Source organism: Pelobates fuscus, chromosome 3 (assembly GCF_036172605.1).
Source record: "Pelobates fuscus isolate aPelFus1 chromosome 3, aPelFus1.pri, whole genome shotgun sequence".
Classification (NCBI taxonomy): domain Eukaryota; kingdom Metazoa; phylum Chordata; class Amphibia; order Anura; family Pelobatidae; genus Pelobates; species Pelobates fuscus.
This window is the reverse complement of record NC_086319.1, coordinates 246,266,187-246,284,194: the sequence shown is the minus strand read 5'-3', so window position 1 is coordinate 246,284,194 and position 18,008 is coordinate 246,266,187. Positions and strand designations below refer to the sequence as shown.

General features: G+C 34.6%; 1 protein-coding gene across 1 annotated transcript in view; it reads left to right on the top strand.

Moving 5' to 3' along the window:
• Positions 1-9,794, top strand: part of PLXNA4 (plexin A4) — a 673,785-nt gene extending 663,991 nt beyond the window's left edge. The window contains exon 32 of the mRNA XM_063448298.1: positions 3,571-9,794. Coding sequence (XP_063304368.1) covers positions 3,571-3,666 — 96 coding nt within the window. The 3' untranslated portion in view covers positions 3,667-9,794. The remainder of the gene's footprint in view (positions 1-3,570) is intronic.
• The last annotated feature ends 8,214 nt before the right edge of the window (positions 9,795-18,008 follow it).

Below are 18,008 nucleotides of genomic sequence, written 5' to 3'. Positions count from 1 at the left end.
TTTACCTAAGTGAATCTCTAGCACCCGTTTCTTTGTAATGTTAGATGTTAATTGTCATAGTCATATGCATCTTTCAAATAATGTTTAAAGGAACACTCCACGTACCATGACCACTAGATACTGCTGTAGTTATTATGGTGCAGGACTGACCTGATGCTCTACCAGCGTAAGTAGTCAAGCCATTTGAGAACCCACTACCACCTCCTCTCTAGTGGAAGGTCCATGCACTGAGCTAAGCGCAGCATTGCAAGGCTACGCTCATGGGCTAAGTGTGCTGAGCTGGTGCTCTCAGCCTATGATCCTCCCCTGCATGGGAGGGCTTAGCTCAGTAGAGCTAATGAAAGCTCCTTATAGGAGATTCTGGCTCCAGATAAGAAGGCAACGCAGGTAAGTTGTCAAACCATTCTAATATGATAACCAATATAGCCACTATAACCAATACAGTGGGCTTTAGTAGTTTCGGTGCTTGGAATGCCCTTTTAATACATTTAATGTGCCCCATAGCTGGAGTATACAATTTGATAGTGCTGGTTATTATTATTATTATTATTTAGTATATAAAGTAATTAGGGGCTTAAATTAGATGATTTAGTTTAAGGCCTGACAAAAAAATGAATTTGAGCAGTATTATATTACGCCTATATGCATTGTTATTGTCTAGTTATGCAAATAATTTCTGCTTAGTGTGGTTGGTACTAGCAGTATATAAAATGCATATGCTAAAAGAGGTGAATAAATAAAATAAATCAATGCAGTTATTTTTGCAGTGGCTAACAGTACGTGAATTTAAAACAATTCAGAAAATCCAAAAAATATAGCTAGTATAATGGCTAGAATCAGTCTTGCTATGCTGTTGTGTAGTACAAAACTCAGTCTTCCCCAACTCAAAAGTGAATTGAATTGCTGAAGGTTAAGTAGATCAGTTAACAGTGGTATTATTTAACATTGTATTTGAATTTTGGGAAATGATACAAAACTTGTGAAGTTTTGCCAATTCTGTGATGAGCAAAGCATTTGAGACTGACACAAAACATCTGGGGAGCCATAGAGATATCAACAGAGAAATTAAGAACCATATGGACCCTGTTCAAAAATATGTTTCCAGGATACATAGTAACACACAGACATGTGCTAAAAATAGTGCATATTGTATCCTTTATGATAATGGCTCTCTGGATACACAGTGATTCATGTGGTGTAATGATTTCTTGTTCAACTGGCAAAGTCAAATCAAACTTGTGAGTTTAAATCCCAAAGCGGTAATGTTTTTTTCCCCCCTGTTTTATGGCAGGATACATCTCATTGCACAAACCTTCTTAAATCTAGCAGGAAATTCTTCATTCTAATTAAAATCTTACTTAATTATTGGCAGAGGGAAATTAATTGGCTGCCTCTCTGCAATATCAGTTTGCCAGCTCTGCTGGAAAGAGTAACAGTGGAAATGGCTTACCTTTTTTGGACACAAGTGCTTTGTTTTGCGAGCATCGCTGTAGTTCAGTGCTTGTTAAAGTAAAATTGCTACAGGCAAGGCATTCCTCTTATCCACAATCACAAAAAAATGTTTAGATTGGCGAAAGTATTTGTTTAATCATTATCATCCAAACTGGTATTTATAGGGAATAGATAAAGAATTGGACATGGCATGCCAAAATACATAAGTTGGAATTTTTTTCTTTATATTTCCAAATCCATGGCCTGTTTCTGACCGTTACAATTTTTGTAGATAAACCTGTTAAAACTGATTAAGGTGCCGAAATTTTTTTGATAGCGTATTACATGGGGACTTGTTCAGTTAGGATGTTGTGAGGAAACTACTGTTTTGTAATGTAAAGACCAAAATAGCTGAGCTGGAAGACTTTTTGGACTCTGCCAAGTTGAGGCTCTTTTCTAATGCATCTAATCTTGCCCACATTTTGCAATATATTTGTCAACTTACCACCACTGCATGCTGTTTGGTGAATAGACCATTCTGTCTCTCTTTATGCACTGCTTATTTAATCAATGATAAAGGCTATATTATTAATTACTTTAGTATTGATGGGGGCTCTGTTGATACCTTTGGTGATTTATTGGAGGATATTATATATATATTATGTTTTGGTATTATTATTTTTTTTATGTTTATGTTTTTATGCTTTGTTCTGTTGAACCTTTCTCCGTTAACCTGATTAATGGCTATTGTTAATGATTCTACCCTTACATTAAGTATTTTATAAAGAGCTCGTGTAACAGTGTATGTATGCACTGGCAAACATGGCATATACACATGCTATGCATTGTATATAAACTAGAAATTTACTAAAGGTAGCCCTCTAGTGGACAAAATGAGCCAGATACTGTATTCTGTTAACACTACGTAAGTTGGAAGGATCATTGAGTTGTATTTCAACTGCTGTATTAAAAAAAAATAAAAAAAATGTTCCCTGTCTTTAAATATTTCCTATTTATAGAAATAGGGCTCACACTAAACAAACGTAACTATGTTAATTTTTAACCCTCTGAATGTTGAATGGGTGAACAGATTTTAGTGAAATAGAGGGCATTTAAAGCAGATATAACCGTAACATTATATAACCGTTCATTTATCCGTAACATGTTCAGTGAATAATTTTGCAGATTCATGAGTGAATTTAATAAGATTAATGTATTTTCAATTTTAATTGCATCAGTAATGCACTTTATGATTATTTATATATATATATATATATATATATATATATATATATATATATATATATATATATATATATATATATCATAATGGGCATTATTGATGCAATTAAAAATGAAAATACATTAATTATGAATAAATTTACTAATTATTATGTTATTCTTTTTTTAACCCCTTAAGGAGTAATAATGATCTATATCTGGTGTAGGCAACCTTTGGCACTCCCGAAATTCTGGGCTACATCTCCCCTGATGCTTTGCCAGCATTATGGTTACAAGAGCATTATGGGAGCGGAAGTCCTCAACATCTGGAGTACCAAAAGTTGCCTACCCCTGTTGTGTGTCTGTATAAGCATATGTTCTTCAAGGATCCTTCACAAACTAGAATGACCGATTTAACTAAAAACTGCAGAGCAGAACATTATATTGCATCTATTTTGAATTAACTATTCAAGCTCTCCTACACATAAATACTATATGTTCTCCCTTGCTTGAGAATGTTATTAAAAGAAAGTTCTTTCTTTGAGGGTAGAAGGTATCTTGCATCAAACATATGGGGAAATGGGGAGTATATAGGCAAAATGATATGCAGCATAAGCAAATCATTTGATGGTATTCTACCCTGTCCATGACAACCACAAGTCACTGTGTTCTCAGAAATGGTTAGCTTCAGGTAAATGACTTACTGGATATCTGACTCTCTATGGGGGACATTTTTCCACTGGTGAAAAGTGTAATATCTATAAAGCATAAGAGTGATAATTGTAATAAAGTTTTTTTTTTTTTTAAAGCAGCAAAATAGGCTATGAAAGGATAGTATATCACATACCCATTGTCTACACAAATACTTAAAGGAATTTGGCATGATGGTCTAAACTTCTTTCTGTTTTCTTGTTACAGATTTTAACCGCTCTAGATCAAGATGACCAGGCAGGAAAGCAAAAACTTGCCTACAAATTAGAACAAGTCATTGCCCTGATGAGTATAGACAGCTGAAAACTGTTCTTCCAGGATATCCTGGAAGGGATAAACCAAGCCGTGCCTCAGTCAAGATCATCATCTTTACCAAGTGCAAGTTTTGATTGGCTGGATGCAGGGTCTTCTCTTTTGCTTCCTCTTCTTCCTTTTTTGAACCTCATGGATATGTCATACCATCCATCGGATTAAGGGAGAACATTCAGTGAAGCTGACTTTGGGATATAAAAAGATTCTGGTTAAGACCTCTGCTTACAGATAAACAATCGCATTATCAGTATCAGTATGGGAAACTTGAAAGTCTCATCCGCTGTGCTGCTTGGAGTTTCTCTCCTTACCATGACTTGGTACGGATGGAACATGAACCCAGTATTAATTCATTTTAACTAAAGACAAAAAAGAAACAAAAAAAAAAAACAAGAGAAACCTGGAAACCTTCTTTGGCAGAACATGGCAATTTAAATATCACAAAATATGACTTAGAATTTGTCTTCATGGGAACAAATTAATTAACATGGCGCATGAAATTAAGAACATATACATTTCTGTATTCAATCTCTCAGAGGCAGTTAGAGGTAAACAGTTTTGTTTGTTTATTTAGTTAATATTTTTTTCTCATTTTTTCTTCCCTTTGGAAATACATATACAGTTAAATGTGAGTCTTCTCCGCGAGCTATATAAACGTCTGCATTGTTTATTTGTTCATTAAAAATGTAAAGTGTTGGATAAATTCTGGAGGAACAAACAAGTAGTCTAAATACCCCAAGGTGACTATTTTTTTAAACAAATGTTAATAATGAAGAAACATAGACATAGGTCCTCTTCATTCAAGTGTCTGTTACAATTGACTGAATATTTTTAGTCTACATCATCATGTGATCTAGAACCAGCTTTCTACTTCTACAGATTGCTCCAAGATATGTACGCAATTATGTATACTGTGTCTTTACTAAACTATGTATCTGAAGAACCTCAAATTCAAAAGAGAAAGTTTGTCACACATAAAATATGTCAACTTAAGTTAAACAAAGGCAAATGCATTTTTAATAGTCAAATTGTTTAGAGGAGCAAAGACATTCTAAAATCATGGAGATTAAAGTCTACTAAATGTATAGTAACTGCCATATGGAAAAAGGAGCACAAAACAAAATAAGCAAGCAAAAAAAAAAAAAATACAAAATAAAGATCTCAGCACAATTTTTAACCGGCATTAGAAATGGTAGGTTATAGTACCTGCTTAAAAAGTTTTCAGTATAAGAGGTCAATAGCTGGTATGAGTAACCAATTGTTACTCTTTTAAAGGCATCATTTTAACTTAAAAGTCTAATACTTGTAATTGTTATATTAATATATTTTGTGTTCTGGGGGCAAAAGTAGTACATTCAACCATTGTATATGTTTAATTATCATTGTATTACTAATTAGTCTGGATGTGATAATCAAGGAAAACATGAATTATAAAAAGTCCAAATTAATATTTTAGGTTAATTAAAATAAAAAATAGAGAAGATCCATCATTCTCAGCAGAGAATTAATCAATATAAACATTTACCTCCCATGTTCATTAATAATTTGCTATTGGCACACAAAATGATGTAACCTCTGGATCAGGTTATATATTTTTTGTTTTTGTCAAAGCACTTAAATCCTTTATGCACCTTATTCAAACTTTACATTAAAGCATTTCAGAACAATTTCAAAACAATGAAGATAAGGGAAAGGAAATAGTGTATTTAAAGAATTTTAGACAAAACCAAAGGATATAGTGAAACAGTCTTACCTGGATACGGATTGTGATAACTAGCTTCAGGCACATATGGGATATCTATTCCATTTGAGTCATTACACATTAATTTTAAGAAGATGACGAGTGAGATACAACCCAGTGTATAGAGATGGATCCAGAAAAAGATGTTGATGCTTCTTAAAATAAATCATTAACTTTTTTTTGTATAGTAAATTTTCCCCCCAAAATAATTTTTAAAACAATGAAAAGAACTTTCAGTGAAAATAAAAAAAAATAAAAAATGAAGCATAACACAAGTAAAAATATTTAAAAAAGGAAAAAAAAAAACATAGTACATAGAGAAAATTGTAATTTCTGTGTGGACCATTGTGAGCTTTGAAGCTATCTGTCTGATTTCCTTATTTTTATTTATTTTGTAACTCTGATCTCCTCTTTGCCTTGAAATATGCCAGAATTGTGCTGTGAATGTGTAGGGTTGCTGCCCTTGGAGTTTCAGAGGAATAACTTGGCTTTCATTTTGTTTTTAAATTGAAAATAGCGCATGTTAACTCTGAGAGAAAATCTAAAAAATTGCGAATGATGTGGTTCCATTTATTTTCTCCTCCTTTTTTGGCTTTTTTTAGTTTATATGCGTTTATTTTAATTTTATTTTTTTTTATATTATTATTATTACTATTATTTGTTGTTCTTTTTAAAATCTGCCTGAAAGCATTGTTCTGAGTGGTTTGTCATGTGACTATTATCTATGTCAACTTGTTAAGGTGGAAACTTTATCAAAGACTGATATGGAATAGGCCTTTATGTACAATATACCATGTTGCTTATTCTATCGATATATTGAATTGTATTATACTATAAAAGCTTTAAGGTATACAATGGTTGAGGTCCTAGATTTAAGTTGCCATCCAAGCAACTTGAATTAAACCATTTGTTTCTCTGGCACTTTGGAAATGAAATTGTTCCACTGTCATTTCCCCTTCATTAGGGACCAGTGAAACCTATTGTACAGAAAATATAATATAACAGACTCTGTGTAAAGATCTTTATGGCAAGTGAAGTGAACAATTATTTATTAAGGTATTAATTTGTAACATACATGGAAGGGACAGTTAATTACAGATAACTGATTGGTCTTGTCCCACGTTTGACCAAAGTCTGTCAGAATCATCTAAATGGTTTTAGAAAAGTGTTAGACCCAATTTTAAATTCTATATAAAGATCAAACCTTTGAACTGGCTAGGTATCTCTGAACATGCCAGAATCATAAATCACTGGGATGGATATTGATGGATATAAATACTACCTATGCATTAACACATGCGCTATTAATGTGTTTGCAGTATGACACATTAATATTTAGACATGCATTATGTTTCACTAGTACAAATGGAGTCCTATGATATAGCCCTACTAACCTTTTTCTTTCAGTGATCTCATGACTTGTGTGTGGGGGTTATTTTTTTTAGTTGCGCAACAAATGTTTAATTTTTTAAAAAAAAAAGAAATCAGCAGTCTTGCACATGGGTATATCATTAACTGATGTAAGAAGATCTCTACATTAGGTCTCTAAATATAACATAATGCCTTAGATACTCCATGGGATTAAATTGTGATCTGATACCATCACATCAACAAGACTTCATTCTGGCTGAGTTTGTATGCTTTTGAGCCCAGTTTTTTGGTTAAAATACCTGTTTATTGAAGTAATTGAATAGAGCATTTATCCCAACCCAGTCCTCAAGGACCAATAATTCAGGTTCTGTCGTTATCCCAATTGAAACAGAACCGAGAATGTCTAAATCCTGGACAGTTGGCATTCCTAAAGAACTGGGTTGGTCATCTCTGGAACAGAAGTCTTTTTTCATATTTATGGAAAGTCTAAGGATTTAGGGGACTTTTTCAAATATTAACTTTGGATCAAGCCTTGCATTACATCACCTCTTGGTAAGATTGGACTTCTGGAATTTCATGCAGAGCAAAGTACACTAAACTATCCAGTTTTAAATTGTATTCAGTCATGCCTGCCATTTGCACACCTGGTACTAAAAGGATGCCATTTTTGATCAACAGTGTACAGTATTTTATTCTGTCTGGTCCTTTTTAGTTAATGATATGCTGCAAAAAATAATCCATGACACTGTTTATATATACAATTGCATTATCTATTTGTAGCTACTGATATGGAATAACATTTCAAATGTAAATGTAAACATTTTGAATTTAATGTTCCTTTGGAAACATTTTTTTACTATAAAGGAATGTGCACTTCTTCAGGTTGGAGGAGTTACTTAAATATCATACTCGAAATTCTAATGAATCCTGTGTTTAATAAATAAATATAATTTGTTATAAATTAAGACATATAAATATATATACATCTAAATATACATATGCTATAGGATGACTTGAGGAAACAATATATGCTGAAAAATAATAATAGAAATATATATTTCATGAAATTCAAATAAAAGATAACCCAACTAAGGAAACATAGAATGGGTATGTATATGTTTCACTAAGTGCTGATAACCGATAAAATAAATACATATATTCATAAATAAATAAAGGGAGTAGAGTTCTAGGACCCCAGTATACTAACAGACAGTTATGATTTTCTTCAAAATATGCTTCACACATTTGATCTTATAGGTTAAACCTTGTGATTGAATTAAACATATAGTTTGTACTACAAAGTATTTCAGTGGTATAGCATGTGTTTCCTGTCAGAACAAAAATATGTCTTTTCAAAAAAAGTCTACAAATACATGGGTAGAGAAATTAGTGAAACTATATTATTGTGGGAAATGCTATTTTGTAGAAATCTCACTTTTTCTCACTCATATTCACAATAAATGATTACAAATATTATCACTTAAGTTTTACAGCAATTTCTCCAGAAAAAAAAAAATAGATTAATTATTCCTTTACACAAAATTACATTTTGTTTTCATGTAATTTTCTGAGAAAGAAGTGTATTCTATATGGTTAAATGGAAAATATAAACCTAATTTATATGGAAGCAAATTTGCAAACAGAATTCGAAATTTTATGAATACATTATATTTACCACAAACATGAGTGACTTGTGTGTTAATTGTGTTAATTGCCAAAAACATATGCGATATATAATTGCAAGATATACTGTCAAACCACTGTAATAACATATGTCCTACTTTTGATTTAATTTAAAATCAGTAGTTAGATTTAAGATTCCCCACTTTCTTTTCTAATGCCACTGATTTTGAAGACAAAGCATGTACTTATATTTTTGGATATCCTCGACAGAATGTTTTTGAACAACTCAAGCAAATTAAGTTTACTACTTAATGTAAAACATAGGGTCCCAAAGGTTAAACTGCTGCTAATGTAGACACCTTCCACAAAGGCTTAGTAAGTATGGCCCATTGGGGCCCATTTAACAAAAACCTTGCAAATTGTCTTCCATCCTGGAAAGCTGTCTGCAAGAAAATACTTCTCATTGAGCCATATAATATAATTCAATATGGTAATGCTAATATGGAATAGGATGGTGTCAAATACTTTTAAAACATCCCCTTGTCTTCCTGTGATAGTATAACCTCTTATAACTCAGGATTGGTTGTCCTAAAGATTTCTGACTGCTGATGGACCACAGTTCCCCTTTCAGGGCCATATTCTTTGGCAGACAGTCCAAAGGTACTAGTATTACAGTCTCTATAAAATAAATGGGAAAACAGAAAGTAAGAAAATGGCATGACATGAGCATGGCAAAGACAAAAGAGAGTATCTGAAAAAAGTGTAAAACTTTCTTCTTATACGCTGAAAAAAACCCTATTTTAGTAAATGCAAATTCAATTCAACAGATAATGTAAAGGTGATGGTTATTGAAGTCTCACAGTAGACAGAGAGCTGCAACTTGATCATCTCTAACCAATAAACTCCATATTGTATTAGGTGAGTATGAGCTGTTGTGATTATGATCTCATATTAAAATATACTGTATATCTTGCCTGTAGACTGTGATACTCTTGCATAATGCCTGTATGAATCCAAATCCAATTCTTACGAGGTAAAGGCATATTTTATAGCACATGAACCCTGTGCAAAAAGCTGATTTCTGTGAATCTCAATAGTTTTTTGATAAAGCTTCCACCTTCAAATTCATATCCTTTAGAGTCCAGTGTTACTGCGAGCCTCAAAGAGATAATAAAAAAATGCATAGTAGAATGGAGGTTTTTGCTATCCTAGGTATAATATTTAAATTGGAAAAGAGTTGTAACTTGGTAAAGGCAAGCTTCTGTACCTTTGTTATAATTAATTGTATACCTGTGTATGTAAATATAATGCATTCCTATTTTGCAGTCCAAAACAAAAACAAAATTATTTGTATTATAGAATAAAGTTTATTAAAAAAAATTGAAAATGGCATTTTGTCTGCATTGTCTATTTTTTTCGTAATCTGTTCATTTACCAGTGGTGTTTTTTAAATTAACTTGAATATCAATATTTAGGTTGGTTGTTCACAGAGGCCACAGAAAATTTAAAATTTGTTTTTTGTTTTTTTTTTAAAAAAAAAGTAAATTATTAGTGAAGAAATTGACTCAATCATATGCAATACGAGCATTATTCTGCCTATTCTGAAATTTCCTTGAAGCAAAACTCTTGATATTGACACTGATCATTGGAATTCATTAATAAAAACAGGTTTCCTGATGTTTTATTTATGAAGATCCATCATTGGATACACTCATACACAGTACAGTAGACATATGTAAACTGACTATGGCAAATCAAAATGGGTTAATAAGAGCTTAGCTTTCAGGAAACCAAAGCCAGGAGATTAGCTCACACAGAGACACACCAAAAAAACAAATCAATGCAAATTAAGAGAACAACAAAGAAATCACAATATACACCAACCACTCAAAAGAGACCAATAGAAACAAGATATCACATGCTTGAAAGAATGTGGGAAAATAATGTAATTGTTGTAAAATATATCTCAAATGTTAAAATAAATAGAAACATTACAATAATGAATACACAAACACAGCATATGTCAAGTTATATTAATGTGGGTAATAAAAATGTATTGATGTTTGCACTGGTATTTTTAGCAAAGTATAACACCAAACCCACCACAATACCAATGTACCCCGTTTCTGGCAGGATCTATTCTAGCAAACTAATACCTGCTCTTATGAAATTAACCTGATTACTCCCAAAATCGATTCAGGTGGGGCTCTCAGCAGTGCAAGGTTAAGGAGGACCCTAGAATGAGGCACCCGTATCATGGAGTTGGTCATCCATATTTTAATGCACCGTTACATATAGAGAGTTATAAAGGCACTGGCATCTTTTACGCAAGCTGTATTGATGTTGGTGTTTACTTGTTTTTGTGCCCCAGTTCTAATTTTTCATTGTAAGCCATTTTTTTCCAATACCATTCTTTTATAAGTCCTTTAAAAACATTCTTGCAATGAAGGATTAAATGTAAATTAATCCGCATTAAAATGAAAGGAAGCAATATCGGTAGAATTCTCAAGTGTGCAGAAATACTAACTACTGAGCAATTATACTTTAAGGCATATATTTAGATCTTCCTGGAAGATGTGAATTAAGATAATAAATACTTATCGGCACAGAGTAATTCAATAACATCCATATTCGTACACCTCACAAAGTGCCAGATTGAATTTCTGAAGAAAGAAAAGATAATTAAGGACATGTCCTGAGAAAATATTTGATGAAAGATAGAAGAGAAGATAACCTGCAGAGCCAGAGTTGTGTAAAGTGGTGTGGAACACTTTAGCAAATCATATTGTAGCAGAGGGCATTTCAGCAACCTTTCAGTTAGCAATGAGACTGACAACTGCATAAACATCCCATATCTATGTTATCAGTAATTCCAACACCTTCTCTAACTGGGAAATACCATCTTAGATGAGTGGGCCATGCACTCATTAAATGTTAATACTTTTTTTTCAAGCGAGACTAGCACAAGCATTGAATGATAAACATTATTATACATATATATATTTGTTTCAATAAGCACACATAGGTTAATAAGAATGATTGGTGACCACAGCATAATTGGTTAATGCTACATTATTATTTGTTATTTGGAAGATGTGTGTAAAAACGTTATTCACCAAGTGGAGCATGACAAGGCTGTTAAATAGGATCAAGCGTGGTGGGCCTCCACCATTGGCACTGGCATATATGTGTGCTATCATAACCTAATAAACCGAATGGCAAAGAACCCATACATCGCCTCCAGTTGATATATCAAGAAGAAATTACATACTGCCACACAATGATAAAATATACAATTCTAAGCTCTAGCTTTCCATTGTTCCATAAAAGTATGATTTACACAATTCAGGGGGGACATCAGAATGAAAACATCAATATATTTTGTACCCCGGAGGACACTTTATCATAGGTGCTTCTGACATGTTCCCTGTAACTTAACTTGTCTATTGTAATCTGTCCGAAGTTCTTCTAGGGTCACGAGCATTTGTTGCAACCTCCACCTCCTTTCAACCCCTGATCTTATATCGGATGTAATATGCTTCTCACTTGAATATTGTGTCTGTTCATTGATCAATGTGGTGTGCATAATTTAACTAAGTCAGATGACATGTACACCCTTTGCAAAAACATTAAAAGCTATTTTTTGTCAGAAGAAGGATACAGGACAGGGAAAGGGGTAACCCTAATTTAGAAATGTAAACCAGAACGAAGACACACTGTCCTCAATAGAAAATGTATCATAAAACATAACTTTTAATATTAATTAATAAAAAAATACACAACTAAATAAACCTAAGTATGTGAACAAAAGTCTTAGCAGTGCAACCTAAGTGAAAAAAGAAATCACTGAGCTAAGTAATTAAAAAAAAAAAAAACAATAAAGCAGAAAGAGACTAGTCTAAGGTACAGAGAGTAAATCTTTGCCTTCGAGGGCACCTATCAAATGTAAAAGTAAGACTAGTCTAACTGCCTATCTGATCACACTGTCTTCAGCAATTGAAAAGCGGTAGTGGATATATATAGGTATGGTCTTGGTCTAATATCACTACAGGAGACAGAAGTGTAGAAAACCCCAGCAACCCAACTACAGAAAAATTTAAAAAATCCAAATAATGTCAGAAAGGTTATTACAAATGGTGTGTAGATGTTGGGAGCAAAAAGTTTTGCCGGAATAAGCCCTGACGCACGTTTCGCTGGTAAGCGTCTCTTCAAAGGGACAAACTGTTACGTTTATTGCATGTGCATCCTATTTAGATATACATGTGTGCGTTTATGCGTTTACTGACCTAACTATTTTTTACTCACTTTCTTTTGTACACTCTTTGCCTTTCATCATAGAAACATAGAAACATAGAAACATAGAAACATAGAATGTGACGGCAGATAAGAACCATTCGGCCCATCTAGTCTGCCCAGTTTTCTAAATACTTTCATTAGTCCCTGGCCTTATCTTATAGTTAGGATAGCCTTATGCCTATCCCACGCATGCTTAAACTCCTTTACTGTGTTAACCTCTACCACTTCAGCTGGAAGGCTATTCCATGCATCCACTACCCTCTCAGTAAAGTAATACTTCCTGATATTATTTTTAAACCTTTGTCCCTCTAATTTAAGACTATGTCCTCTTGTTGTGGTAGTTTTTCTTCTTTTAAATATAGTCTCCTCCTTTACTGTGTTGATTCCCTTTATGTATTTAAATGTTTCTATCATATCCCCCCTGTCTCGTCTTTCCTCCATGCTATACATGTTAAGATCCTTTAACCTTTCCTGGTAAGTTTTATCCTGCAATCCATGAACCAGTTTAGTAGCCCTTCTTTGAACTCTCTCTAAGGTATCAATATCCTTCTGAAGATAGGGTCTCCAGTACTGTGTACAGTACTCCAAGTGAGGTCTCACCAGTGTTCTGTACAATGGCATGAGCACTTCCCTCTTTCTACTGCTAATACCTCTCCCTATACAACCAAGCATTCTGCTAGCATTTCCTGCTGCTCTATTACATTGTCTGCCTACCTTTAAGTCCTCAGAAATAATCACCCCTAAATCCCTTTCCTCAGATGTTGAGGTTAGGACTCTATCAAATATTCTGTACTCTGCCCTTGGGTTTTTACGTCCAAGATGCATTATCTTGCACTTATCCACATTAAATGTCAGTTGCCACAACTCTGACCATTTTTCTAGTCTACCTAAATCATTTTCCATTTGGCTTATCCCTCCTGGAACATCAACCCTGTTACATATCTTAGTGTCATCCGCAAAAAGACACACCTTACCATCAAGACCTTCTGCAATATCACTAATAAAAATATTAAAGAGAATGGGTCCAAGTACAGATCCCTGAGGTACCCCACTGGTGACAAGCCCAAGCTTCGAATATACTCCATTGACTACAACCCTCTGTTGCCTGTCACTCAGCCACTGCCTTACCCATTCAACAATATTGGAATCCAAACTCAAAGATTGTAGTTTGTTGATAAGCCTTCTATGTGCAACAGTGTCAAAAGCCTTACTGAAATCGAGGTAAGCAATGTCTACTGCACCACCCTGATCTATAATTTTAGTTACCCAATCAAAAAAATCAATAAGATTAGTTTGGCATGATCTCCCTGAAGTAAACCCATGTTGTCTCTGATCTTGAAATCCATGTGTTTTTAGATGTTCAACAATCCTATCCTTTAACATGGTTTCCATCACTTTCCCCACTACTGAAGTTAGGCTTACTGGCCTATAGTTGCCCGACTCCTCCCTATTACCTTTCTTGTGAATGGGCACAACATTCGCTAACTTCCAATCTTCTGGGACTACTCCTGTTATCAATGATTGGTTAAATAAATCTGTTAATGGTTTTGCTAGTACACCACTAAGCTCTTTTAATAGCTTTGGGTGTATTCCATCAGGTCCCATTGACTTATTTGTCTTTACTTTTGACAGTTGAAATAGAACCTCTTCCTCTGTAAACTCACGTGTAATAAATGACTCATTTATCCTTTTTCTTAACTGAGGTCCCTTTCCTTCATTTTCATCTGTAAATACCGAACAAAAATATTCATTGAGGCAGTCAGCTAGACCTTTATCCTCATCTACATACCTTCCTTCTTTTGTTTTTAATCTAACTAATCCTTGTTTTACTTTTCTTTTCTCATTTATGTATCTAAAAAAGGTTTTGTCCCCCTTTTTTACTGACTGTGCTATTTTCTCTTCTGTGTGTGATTTGGAAGCTCTTATAACTTGCTTAGCCTCTTTCTGCCTAATCTTATAGGTCATTCTGTCTTCCTCACTCTGGGTTTTTTTATAATTACTAAATGCTAACTTTTTGTTTTTTACTATTTTGGCTACATCTGTGGAGTACCACAGTGGTTTCTTGAATTTTTTGCTTTTACTGACAAGCCTAATGCAATTTTCTGTTGCCTTCAGTAGTGCAACTTTTAAATAATCCCATTTCTTTTGGACTCCATTTAAATTGCTCCAGTCTGATATTGACTCCTTTACACATATTCTAATTTTGGAAAAGTCTGTTTTTCTAAAGTCTAAAACTTTTGTTTTTGTGTGGTGTGACTCAGTCACTGTTCTTATATTAAACCACACTGACTGATGATCACTGGATCCTAAACTTTCACCTACAGTAATATCTGATACCAAATCTCCATTTGTTAACACTAAATCTAGTATGGCCTCTTTACGAGTTGGCTCCTCAACGACTTGTTTTAGAGACAATCCCAGTAGGGAGTTTAGAATATGTGTGCTCCTGGCACAAGTAGCTATTTTTGTTTTCCAATTTATATCAGGAAGATTAAAGTCACCCATGATGATAACTTCCCCCTTCATTGTCATTTTAGCTATTTCTTCAACTAGTAGATTATCTAACTCTTCAATTTGTCCTGGGGGCCTATAAATCACACCTACACGAGTTACTGTGTGATTACCAAATTCTAACGTAACCCAAACTGACTCTATGTTCGCCTCACTAACCTTTATTAGGCTAGATTTTATGCTATTCTTTACATACAGGGCCACCCCTCCCCCTTTCTTGCCTTCCCTGTCTTTTCTATATAAAGAGTACCCTGGTATTGCTATGTCCCAGTCATTTTTCTCATTATACCATGTCTCAGTAACAGCGACTAAATCTACACTATCAGTTGCCATTATTGCCACAAGTTCATGGATCTTATTCCCTAAACTGCGAGCATTTGTAGACATGACTCTAAGCTTATCATTTTTTAACACACTTGCTACAGGCACCTTCTGTCCTTGTTTTGGGGGACAATTGGATTGATGTTTTATCACCCTTTTGCCCCCCCCTCCTAGTTTAAATACATCCTAGCAAAACCTCTGAACTGCTCACTGAGAACATTTGTTCCCTTTTGAGAAAGATGCAAACCATCTTTTTTGTACAGTTTATTTCCATTCCAAACAGAGCTACCATGAGCAATAAAGCCAAATCCTTGCTCCCGACACCATTCACCAAGCCACAAGTTAAAGTCCCTAATACGCATCCGCCTGTCATTCTGAGTGTTATGCACAGGCAGAACTTCAGAGAATGACAATGTGGAAGCAACCTGCCGTATATCATTGGCAAAAACACTAAAAACTTCCTTAACCTCTGAAACCTCATTGCAAGCCAAGTCATTTGTCCCTAAATGGACAAGTACATCCAATTCCCCTTCCTGCTTTGCTTGCTTAACAATATTACCGATACGTCTCCTGTCTCTGTGAGCAGTAGCTCCGGGAAGACACCTCACAAGACCACCATTGTCCATCTCTACACCTCTTATGATGGAATCCCCCACCAACAACTGCTTTCTATTAGGCCTCACCAAGCCTCTCTGCACAACACCACTAGCCTCAGTGCCTCTCTGCACAACACCACTAGCCTCAGTGCCTCTCTGCACAACACCACTAGCCTCAATGCCTCTCTTCACAACACCACTAGCCTCAGTGCCTCTCTTCACAACACCACTAGCCTCAGTGCCTCTCTTCACAACACCACTAGCCTCAGTGCCTCTCTTCACAACACCACTAGCCTCAGTGCCTCTCTGCACAACACCACTAGCCTCAGTGCCTCTCTGCACAACACCACTAGCCTCAGTGCCTCTCTGCACAACACCACTAGCCTCAGTGCCTCTCTGCACAACACCACTAGCCTCAGTGCCTCTCTGCACAACACCACTAGCCTCAGTGCCTCTCTGCACAACACCACTAGCCTCAGTGCCTCTCTGCACAACACCACTAGCCTCAGTGCCTCTCTGCACAACACCACTAGCCTCAGTGCCTCTCTGCACAACATCAAGAGTGATCCATATTTTTCTCACTCTCTACCTCACCTTTTTGTATTTTCTGGTATGTCTACTCACTTACCTATCCCCCTTGATCTTAGGTAACATGAGTACTTAGATCTGGGGGACCTTTTCTCTGCTCTCTAACTTTTATTCCCCTCTTCCTCTTCCTGCCTATGATTTCCTTGCTCTCTCTACTGCACCACTCCTCAACCCTCCAAGTCCATTCCCTGCCATCTCCTCTCCACTCCATCCCACCTATCACTGCAAATATAATTGGATAATATCTTGCCAGTACCAACTTTGTAGATCCCGATCACATACTTCAAACAAATGTTACTCATTACATCCCGTAACTAAAAGAATACAAGTTTTGGTGTTTGTGTTTTTGGAAAATGTTTGGTGGTGAAGGAGTTAATGGCAAATGCTTATCGGATAGCAGCTCCCTATTATCTATCTCATGTGCCATGGTGTTTAGTTGATTGATTAAGCTGAAGGCAATCAATGGTTTGCAACTTGACTCAGTTTAACTGCAAAAGTCTCATTAAATTTCTTTTATAAAGTCACCACTGCTTAAGGGGATTCTGATTACTGAGAAAACACAAAAAGCATGCAGTGTTAATAACATTATTAGGTCGTTCTTATGGTTCGTTATTTTGACTGATTAGATTCTCTTTATATCAATATCTATAAATGTTTGTATTATTTGTTTTTGCATATATTGTTTGACAAATATATGCTCTTTTTATACTACAGAAAATATTATAAAAATATTCATTGTATAGATAAAAAAGAATGTATGTATTGTTATGTTAATTTAATTAGCTACAACTGCTGTAGTGAAATTGAGGTATCATACGCTATCAATATAGTTGTGCATTTAAATGCAAAACAGACCTAAATAAATGTTATCTCTTACTATAGAATCTAGCCGTAAGTCTTAGATTGTGATTTTATGGATTAGAGATTTCTGATTCTAGGTTCTATAAGCAGAGATAAATTAGTATTACTGGTGAATGGATAGCAGAATGCCTTACTCCTAGTAAAACTTAACAGCAAAAGTACATGCCTCAATAGATGCCTAAATGTACAACCTTTTTTTTTAGATAATTAGACTTTGTTGATCCACAATTTAGTTCAAAATGTGTAACATTATAAGAAACGATATATAATAAAAAAATCCTATATATAGTTAAACTAAACAAAGAAATATAGGGTGTGTAGTGAAGCTGTGAGTGGAAATAAGAAAAAGTGAAACAGGCTGTGGAGCCTCTGAATATGTTACGAGAGACCGAATAATTAGATTAATTTTGAGAGTTTTCTCAAAATGC